At 44.1% G+C, this 11026-nt stretch overlaps 1 protein-coding gene across 1 annotated transcript; it reads right to left on the reverse strand.

The window, feature by feature from the left end:
• Positions 1-6156: 6156 nt before the first annotated feature.
• Positions 6157-7631, reverse strand: LOC146059260 (odorant receptor 131-2-like). Its single transcript, XM_083171363.1, has one exon. It carries the CDS (start codon positions 7619-7621, stop codon positions 6728-6730), a length of 894 nt encoding a protein of 297 aa, XP_083027489.1. The 5' UTR covers positions 7622-7631; the 3' UTR covers positions 6157-6727.
• Between the last annotated feature and the right edge of the window lie 3395 nt (positions 7632-11026).

The raw sequence follows: 11026 nt of genomic DNA on the forward strand, positions 1-11026 counted from the left end.
ACATTCAGACAGCAGAAGTAACGAATGTATACGAAGAGCATTCATATCTTTCCCTTTACCCATTAAATTCGGTTTCAACAATAGTAATGTAAACCTGTTACCCGTATCATTGCATTTGGGTCCATTACAAATTATATCTTGTGTCAGAGGAGGGTCCGAAGCAAGACTCCAAAATATTAAAATATTACGAACCTTTGCAGCATGTATTTGCATGGTATCACTATCTTGTGTTGATTTGTCTTGCCCAAATATTTACGTTCTGGGAAATTCCCTGCCAAAACATTTTCGCCCACTTGACGGTGATTGTATTACAATTTCGCTTTTGTCTGCATTGTATATTACGATTATAAAATAAACTCCGTAGATATACTCATATGCTGATTGATTTAAAAAATTGTTTTTGATCTTGAAATTGTTCTTTGTATCTAATTGACGTGTTCTTATATGCTTTTTTAAGAGTAATCAATAAAGGTTAGATTTTAAGTCACACATTCGTACACCATTTTTTCACTATCTTAAAATTTCAAGTGTGCCCCAAAAACCCTTGTGTTCTCCCTACGTCTCTCCTATGACACCTAATTTAATTCAGTTATCCTGCTGAATCTTTTGGGAGCACCACCAACCCAGTACCCTAAAATATATTTCTTTTGTTAATAGGTCGTATGTTGGTTCATTACTAAATTCTTATTGTTACAATCTTTTCTCTCACAAACTGCCTGTGACACCTCACCCAGTTATTTCTAGCATCGAGGACAGCCCCAGGCTTCAGCATGGGCAGGTAAGTTCTGGAGGGGGGGCAGGCCTTCTTTGGGGGGGTCCCCACTCCCCCAGGACCCCTGCCCATGCTGACCGGTCAGGGGGATGAATGCTTTGGCCTGGGGGACTTGTATAAAAAGTCTCCCCCTGGCTGTGGCATTACCCTGCTGGCTGGTTGGGCCCAGTGCTGGTTCTTGAAATACGGGGGACCCCTACTCATTTTGTCCCCTGTATTTTGGGAACCAGGACCGGCCCTTGAGCCTGGTGCTGGTTTAATAAAATCCTGGGGACCCCTATTTGTTTTGCCCCGTGATTTTATTAAACCAGGACCGGCTCTTTGAGCCCGGGACTGGTTATGCTCGGGAGGGGGGACCCCACGTCGGTTTTTTTTCCACTGTTTTTTTTACACAAATCGCACATGTCTGAAAATGTGTGGATTTTCATGACTGAAAATCGCACATTTTCATGACTAAAAATCGCACTATATCGCACTTTATCGCGCTTTTTTGCCGGGAATTCGCATCTCATCAAATATGCGGTTTACAAGAGAAAAATGCGAATTAAAAAAGTACGATGTGTGGCGATATGGTGCGATTTTGAAAAGTGCGATAAAATTGCATCCTTTTAAATGTCACCCACTGTTTCTTCACAATAAACTCTGTGCTATTTACTGTTTTGATACATTTGTTATTCCTACCTTGTGGTAAATTGATTTGTTGTTACATTTGTTACATTTCTCTAGGCAGAAATAGATAGATACCTATGAGAAAAACTCTCTCTCTCTCTAGCTGGTAATTTAATACAAGTATAGAGATGGGAGGTAAAACCATTCAGTACCCTATATTTGCGGCACATATACACAGCAAGTATTTTTGATTCATATCTAATCTTTTTGTGTGTCTAATCTTAGATATATGTCTGTCTAGTAACAATTTCTAAGATATACTAATAAAAGTTAATTCTTAAGACACCTCACTCATTTCCTTACACATCCCCATTCCTTTATATTGTGATACTAGTATTGACTGCTGAACCAGGGTCTTTCGAAATATTGAGTCCTTTGCGTTGGCCTAACGATTTTCATGTAGTCTTTACAAATTAGAAATTCCGCTACACACAGTAATTTCAATACAAGAGTGCCCCAACAAATAAGAGAGTCTTTTTTTTTTTTTTTTTCTTGCAAATACTCAAACCTACTCTCTAGGGTGCACCTCCTCATCTCCAAAATTATCTGAGGAACAGTGTGATAGAGCGCAGGCCGCAGGGTGAGGGAGCGAGTCAGTGTAATAGAGCACAGGCCATAAGGTGAGGGAGGGTGTCAGTGTGCTAGTGTGCAGGCCGCAGGGTGAGGGAGGGTGTCAGTGTGATACAGCACAGGCCGCATGGTAAGGGAGAGCGTCAATGTGATAGAGCACTGGCCGGAGGGTGAGGGAGTGCATCAGTGTGGTAGAGGGCAGATCGCAGGGTGATGGAGTATGTCAGTGTGATAGAGCGCAGGCAACAGAGTGAGGTATTGTGTCAGTGTAATAGTGCACAGGCCACAGGGTGAGAAAGTGCATCAGTGTGATAGAGCACAGGCCGTGGGGTGAGGGAGCACGTCAGTGTGATAGAGCGCAAGCCGCAGGGTGAGGTAGTGTGTCAGTGTGATAGAGTGCAGGGTAATGGAGTGTGTCAGTGTGATAGAGTGCAGGCTGCAGGGTGAGGTAGTGTGTCAGTGTGATAGAGAGCAGGCTGCAGGGTGAGGTTGTTTGTCAGTTTCACTAAATAGCCTGCAGCATTGCTTATTACATTCAGGTGTATGTGTTTGAGTAGTAATCAGCGTTAATTAGCAGACCCAGGCGCACGCTGGCATGCGGTATCTCTAGGGGTGGTCTGGAGCAATATTTGGCATCCGTGGCGGTTGTGGCACCGTGCATTTTGTGTGCACACCCCCCGTGTACGCCCATGTTTATGCCCAGTTTTCCTCATTATTCTGGCCGCTCCCCTAAAAACGCCCACATGCCGGCCACAATGACCGTGTTCTTGCGGACAGGTTTTTTCGTACGGAGAGACTCGCATATATATCTTTTGCAATGCTGCACATGCGCATTGCAAAAGATATGTATGCGCAGATGAAAAAAAATCCCGATCCGCCAGCGCTGCAAGTATGGCGGTACGGGGTGGTACGGCGTACCATTAAAAGAAATACTGCCGGTACCCCGTACCGCCATAACAAATCTGCCCCAAAGAGTGTAATGCGCATGCGCGCATATGTAAGTGGCGGGGGGCGTGGTTTTCGCCGCCCCGCCACAGCTGATCGGAGCGGAGGGGAGGGGAGCGCATTGCGCTTCTCTCCCTCCCCTCCCTGTGTCACTCAGACTAGGCTGTCAGGCGACAGCCAATCAGCGCTCGCGGGCTGGCAGCCAATCAGGAGCCAGCCCGCGAGATAGACAGAGCCAGGCAGAAGAAACGGGAGATGCGCTCCCTCCCCCTCCCCCTCCCCTCCCCAGGGAAGCAGAACAGCGGGGGACTATAGGGGGGGAGAGGACCTGACTGCCCCGGACACAGCCAGCACTGGTGAGTTGTGCTGCTGTGGGGGCATTTATGTGTGGCACTGTGGGGGCATATTATATCTGGCACTGGGGGCATATCTGGCACTGGGGGCATATGTGTGGCACTGTGGGGGCATATATCTGGCACTGGGGGCATATGTGTGGCACTGTGGGGGCATATGTGTGGCACTGGAGGCATATGTGTGGCACTGTGGGGGCATATGTGGCACTGGGGGCATATGTGTGGCACTGTGGGGGCATATGTGGCACTGGAGGCATATGTGTGGCACAGTGGGGGCATATGTGGCACTGGGGGCATATGTGGCACTGGGGGCATATGTGTGGCACTTTGGGGGCATATGTGTGGCACTTTGGGGGCATATGTGGCACTGGGGGCATATGTGTGGCACTGGGGGCATATGTGTGGCACTGTGGGGGCATATCTGGCACTGGAGGCATATGGGTGGCACTGTGGGGGAATATCTGGCACTGGGGGCATATGTGTAGCACTGTGGGGGCATATCTGGCACTGGGGGCATATGTGTGGCATTGTGGGGGCATATATCTGGCACTGGGGCACTGTGGGGGCATATCTGGCACTGTGTGGGCCTATTAGTAATGGGCATCAGTTGTGCGGTGTAATGAGCATTATGGTGTGGGGAATAATGTGTAACGGGCATTATGGTATGGGCCATATGTATTGGGTGTGTGACGCGTAACAGGCATTACTGTTTAAACTTTGGCCGTGTGCCTTTGGCGTGCAATATTCCAGCCACTCCCCCTAGTGTCATATGACCACGCCCCTGGTCACACCCCCTGACCACGCCCATTTTTCGCGGCACAGTACCACTAAGACCTTTTTCCTACTTGCACCACTGCGATCCGCCCATATACGGTCCCACCGTACCAAGCAGAATAACCCCCTTTGAGTCACAGCGACATATGCAATTAGGCATGCATTGGGCAAATGGAACAAAAAATACATGAACTTATCCACATGTTGTGGGCATGGGAGCAGGCCCAGATCCTACTTCTACCCCATAAAGGGGAATGCCCATGAAATGTGTGGCACAAAATGTAAAAAATATGTTACACACCTGCCTTCACCCCCTTATTCATTTTAACATTTTCTTTTTTTTTCTTAAATACATAAATGTAGGATTTTGTTCATGAGAGTGAGGGCACATTGGCATCGCCTTCATATGCGTTTCACATTTACTGTATGTGTATTAGTAAAAAAAAAAAGAAAAGTTGGATGACTCAAAAATATAAACCACCTGGTCATCACAGAAGAAGGACGCTCAGGCTACCTAACCATATATAGAGTAAATACACCTTCCTCACGCCATCAATTCAATCTATCTCATTTCAATATGCAAAATCTTGTAATTACATATTCATTAAATGCAGAGCACATGAGCTCACAAATGCCGGATTTTGTCAGGAATTCCCAGGTCCCCATCAGGAAAAGATACAGTGAGAGGTCAGTCATTCAGATCAATATACAGAGGTGGCCACAGAGAGTGATGTCACGTGACCAGCTTTGTGTGGTTCCAGGTTCAGTCATTCAGACCAATATACAGAGGTGGCCACAGAGAGTGATGTCACATGACGAGCTTTGTGTGGTTCCAGGTTCAGTCATTCAGATCAATATACAGAGGTGGCCACAGAGAGTGATGTCACACAACGAGCTTTGTGTGGTTCCAGGTTCAGTCATTCAGATCAATATACAGAGGTGGCCACGGAGAGTGATGTCACACAACAAGCTTTGTGTGGTTCAAGGTTCAGCCATTCAGACCAATATAAAGAGGTGGCCACGGAGAGTGATGTCACACAACAAACTTTGTGTGGTTCCAGGTTCAGTCATTCAGATCAATATACAGAAGTGGCCACAGAAAGTGATGTCACACATTGAGCTTTGTGTGGTTCCAGGTTCAGCCATTCAGATCAATATACAGAGGTGGCCACGGAGAGTGATGTCACACAACGCGTTTTGTGTGGTTCCAGGTTCAGTCATTCAGATCAAAATACAGAGGTGGCCAGAGAGTGATGTCACACAACAAGCTTTGTGTGGTTTCAGGTTCAGTCATTCAGATCAATATACAGAAGTGGCCACAGAAAGTGATGTCACACATTGAGCTTTTTGTGGTTCCAGGTTCAGTCATTCAGATCAATATACGGAGGTGGCCACAGAGAGTGATGTCACACAATAAGCTTTGTGTGGTTCCAGGTTCAGTCATTCAGATCAATATACAGAGGTAGCCACAGAGAGTGATGTCACACAATAAGCTTTGTGTGGTTCCAGGTTCAGTCATATAGATCAATATACAGAGGTGACCACAGAGAGTGATGTCACACAACGAGCTTTGTGTGGTTCCATTTTCCGTCATTCAGATCTATATACAGAGGTGGCCACAGAGAGTGATGTCACACAATAAGCTTTGTGTGGTTCCAGGTTCAGTCATTCAGATCAATATACAGAGGTGACCACGGAGAGTGATGTCACACAACGAGCTTTGTGTGGTTCCAGGTTCAGTCATTCAGAACTATATACAGAGGTGGCCACTGAGAGTGATGTCACCCAACGAGCTTTGTGTGGTTCCAGGTTCAGCCATTCAGATCAATATACAGAGGTGGCCAAGAAGAGTGATGTCACACAATGAGCTTTGTGTGGTTCCAGGTTCAGTCATTCAGATCAATATACAGAAGTGGCCACAGAGAGTGATGTCACACAACGAGCTTTGTGTGGTTCCAGGTTCAGTCATTCAGATCTATATACAGAGGGGGCCACAGAGAGTGATGTCACACAACAAGCTGTATGTGTTTCCAGATTCACAATTTATTTCAGTCAATGGGGTTCCATATTTATAGACCTTCATTTGCATATGGACAAGAAAATACATTCTGCACTTGTGCAACTTTTACCTATCTTGATTTATATATAAATATATTATAATACATATCACTACGAGTTACAGAATAATAATATATGTATATAATAATATTTCATAAGAATATATACATTTGTTGCCTACCCTTCATACCTCAAAATCAATATTGATTATTTGTTCACAAAGTACAAGGTAAGCCTGAAATAGTTAGATTTTCTAACTTTCTACAGGGTCAGATAGTTCAATGAATATGGTATCTGACTGCAATGCCACAGGTGATGGGTTAAAGTCCTGGGAATGTCAGTATTTTGAAATGTGATAAAGGACAGTGCAAGTAAATAAAACAAAGAGCTAAGTTAATGAATGTTGTACAGGTTTTAGCGATGGAAGGGGTGGGGGAAGGAGACGGGCTGGACTTTATAGAGGAGGAAAGCTATAAGAGAAAATAATTAAAACATATAATTGACAATTGCCACCAACAGCGCCACCTAGTTACAGCCCCCTATATGTAAGTGATCCTCTTATCTAATATACTATCCTACATATGGATTAATTGGGGTCATGTTTTAAATTTTTGCAAATCATTAATCTTTTTGTGTGATGGCGGAAAAGCTCATCTCTTACACCATAGATAATGGGGCTGAGGAACCTTGGCAGACACATGAAGAAACAAAAGTTAATGATTGGTAATAAGACAACATAATCTTTCAGTAACACATCTAACATGCCATAGCTGAAAGCCGTCATACATAGCATCAGCTGGAATGCGTGGAGCATGACCGTTTTTCCAGCCTTGGAGGCCGAGCTCCTTCCAGAGCCAATCTTCAAAGCAACCATCATAATCTTGATGTAGGTGAAGATGATGATCAATCCCACCAAGGAAAAAGTCAAGGCATAAGTGAAGAGTTTTAGAGAGTTCTGAGCTGAGGTCACGGTCAACGTGGTGCGTCTGCAGGTCATATAAAGTGAGAAGAAGTCTTTATTTACGGATAAGCATAGAACAATGAAATCTGCTACATTAGGAATGAGTCCAGTGGTCCATATTAGAGCAATGGCGATACCTGTTCTTTGCAAGGTGCAAATCTCTCCATGTCTCAGAGAGAAACATACGGCCACATAGCGCTCCAAGGACATGACAGCAAGGTTGTACGGTGTGACCTTTAAAGTGGTAGAAGACACAGTGACTAACACGTAACACAATGGTACAGAGAAGGTGATTGGATAGAAAGCAGCAAAAAATAGGAAGAGACTAAAGAGAAGATACACTAAGTCAGTGATGAGCATGTGGGCAAACAGAAGGTAGCGTGCTTCTTCTCGGGCGTGGATTTTGGTGAAGTATATGATCAACATGAGTACCATGACCAACACAAAGAACACAAAACATAGACAGGTTAGGACTACAAGGCTTAGTCCCATAATCTCTTGTTTGCTGTAGCCGGACATCTGGGTTATATTGGGCCGGGTATCTGTAACGTTGGTCATAGCGGAAGGATAGAGGCCCGGTCTGCAATAGATTAGGGCAAATTATTCCACAGAGGAGACTCCAGTTACAGAAATAATGTTATAATTTATATACATTATCCAACATGTTTGTTATATCAACAGTCAACTAAACTGCAATTTGAACATGCCCAAGTGCAAATTGCAAGTAATAGCAACAGAAATAAGGATAAAAATGATAATAATAAGAAGACGACTAAGAGGAAGAAGAAGAAGAAGAAGAATATTCATATAGCACTTTTCTACCAGTAAGTAAATCTGGTAATGCAATCTCATGTACAAGACTCTCTACCACTGCTACCGTAATGCTCTGGACACTTCCAAATAAACATATTTCCAAACTCTGCTCAAGCTTCTAACCCCAAGCAGCTTTTGAATACATTTTAATAAATTCTTAACCCTACGTTACCCAATCCACCAACCAAGGAGATGAAAGATCTTGCTTCCTATTTCAAGGAAAAGATTGATAAGATCCAAGATAAAAGGATATGCTCCTCCTCAACCATTAACTTGTTTAATTTCCTACCAGAACCCGCTGGCACCTTGATCATAGTAACATAGTAATTAAGGCTGAAAAAAAGACGTTAGTCCATTGAGTTCAACCTATCTACCTTGTAACTATTGACTTGAGTAAGTCATATCTATAGGATTCCCTTAGTGGCCAAAAATGTATCCAGTTTTGCTTTAAATTCATTAAAAGTAGTTGTTGTAACCACCCCACCAGCAATGAGTTCCAGAATGTTACTGCTCTAATGGTGAAGAATCCTCTTCTTAATTCAGTACAGAATTTATTTTCCTTGAGCCTCAGTACATGCCCGCGTGTCCTAAGTATAGGCCTATTAGTGAACAAATAATCTCCCAGTTCCATATGATTCCCAATCCTGTATTTGAACATACTAATCATATCACCTCTCAACCTCTGTTTCTCCAGTGAAAACATATTCAGCCTGGTTACCCTATCTGTGTATTCTAGTGATTTGGGAACTTTTACTAGCTTAGTCGCCCTTCTCTGTATCTGTTCCAATTAATTTATGTCCTTTTTAAGGTGCAGTGCCCAGGGCTGAACACATTATTCCAAGTGTGGTCTCACCAATGCCTTGTAACGAGGCACTATCACATTGGCATCCCTTGAATCCATACCCCTTTTAATGCATGCCAGTGTCTTGTTTGATTTTGCTGCTGCACTTGAGCAGTGTGCACTATTACCCAATTTTTCTTCTATGATGACCCCAAAGTCCCTACAGCAGAATTCCCTATGATAACTCCATTTAGCCTATAAGCAACTTATGCAATTTTGTTTCCAAACTGCATTTTCGACCTTTCCGCCCACCTCTCCAGTTTAATTAAGTCACTTTGTAGTGTATCCACATCCTCTCCTGAGTTAATTTCCTTGCTCAATTTTGTGTCATCCACAAATATTGCAATTTTACTCACTAAGGGGCCGATTTATTAACATTATTTTTACTAAAATAATGTGATAACGGGTGTTTTCGCACCCTTTTCGCATTATTTTAGTTTCACCTAAATGTATTAAATTTGAATTGTAAGCCTTTTCGCAAATTTATCCCCTAAACCTAATTATCACAATTTTTTAGTAAGCAGATCGCATTTCACATAATTATAATGGGAAATGTGATCTACTCATATTTATTAAACTTGAATTGTAAAATTAATTCGGAAGGGTCCTGTGTGATAATATCGCCACTTCTTAGAGGCGTTATCCAGATTACATTTTTGATAAGGCTGCTCTAGCAGCCTCCTATAGCAGCACCCTCACCCTCCTCCCTCCCCTATTTGCTTTCAATACAAACCCAGGTGCAGAGAGACCTTTTATTAATCTTATCTAAGCAGTCTGCCTTCATGCTGCTGAAACTTCTGTGCACTGTACTGTGCAGAGATCCCTGCAGCTCTGTCTTTCCCCTGACCCCCCACCCCCCTTGTCGCTGCTGCCAGGGATTGGAATGTATAGCAGCAGGACAGGGAGAGTGATTCTACAATAAACAGAGACTTCTGTCCGGCTACGAGTCCTGCTGTATATTGACAGCTATGGCACCAGTCAGTGCAGGGGAGGGAGAGGGGACGGGGGAGAGACGGAGCTGCAAGGAGCTCGCCCCCGTACTGTGCTTAAACTTAACTAATAAAAGCAGGAGCTGGGCAGCCAGGGGCCAGGTGCTTCCCTAAATTATTTCTAGTAAAACAGCATAAAGAAACATACATGTGCAGCAGCAGGTGATCTGTCACACGGACGTCCTCCCACCCTCCCTCCTCCTCGCTGCTGCCGGGGACAGGAATGTACTGCAGCACTTCCAACACAGGCAGAAGAGCCCATTGTGATTCCTATGTAAACGGGGACTCTCCTGCCTGAGTTCCTGGCTGCTGTACTTTTCCATCCAGAACCACAGCAGCAGCGCTGGGGAGGGAGAGGGGATGGGGGAGAGACGGAGCTGGAGGGCGGACGTGGGAGAAACAGAACTAACCTGCACATGGATGTTTCTTCACTCTGTTTTATTAAAGATATAAAGGGAAGCACCGTCCTGCCCCTCTCCTCTGATCAGCTGCCCCAGCTCCTGCTTATGAGCAGCCGCAGGAGGACACTGTAGTACGGGGGAAAGTGAAAGTAAAAGCCGGCTGGCTAACTTTCTATTAGCTGCGCATGCGCAGTAGGATCCGGGTCCATCACAGTGCGATATTAACGGGGGGAGAGCGGGGATCTGGATTCGCAGGGACAGGGCTTTTTCGCAAGCCCTGTCCTGCGAGATGAATAATGATAAATTCATGCGATGTTAAGCAAAATCGCAATGCGAATCGTTATTATCACCATTTCATTACCATTCTTTTTACAATTTTGATAAATGGGCCCCTAAGTAACTATCTATATTATTAATGAATATATTAAACAAGGTGGGTCCCGATCTTGAATCTGGCGGGACTCCACTTTGGACCTAACCCCAGCTGGAATGTATGCCATTTACCACCACTTTCTGTCCCCGATTGTACAACCAGTTTTTAATCCAATTACAAATGTGATCTCCTGACCCTAAATTACCTAGTTTCATTAATAACCTTTTATGAGGCACCGTATCAAAAGCGTTAGCAAAATCAAGCAGTATTACATCAACAGATTTTCCTAAGTCCAGCCCGCTACTGACTTCCTCATAGAAGCTAATTCAATTAGTCTGACATGATCTCTTTTTGATGAACCCATGCTGAGCCTCACTTTCTCCTGTTCTAAGAATTTTTTTAGTTTTGCTACCTTTCTTTCTTTTTGGTACCATCCCCAGGTTTATTGATTCCTCGAATTTCATATATAATGGTACTGCTACAACATAACTCAATTCTTTAGAATCA

Source organism: Crinia signifera, chromosome 2 (genome assembly GCF_055691185.1).
Source record: "Crinia signifera chromosome 2, ASM5569118v1, whole genome shotgun sequence".
In the NCBI taxonomy this organism is placed as follows: domain Eukaryota; kingdom Metazoa; phylum Chordata; class Amphibia; order Anura; family Myobatrachidae; genus Crinia; species Crinia signifera.

What these genes read in the sequence shown, in the direction of transcription:
- LOC146059260 (XM_083171363.1), bottom strand. Translation starts at nt 7,621, where the DNA reads ATGTCCGGCTACAGCAAACAAGAGATTATGGGACTAAGCCTTGTAGTC.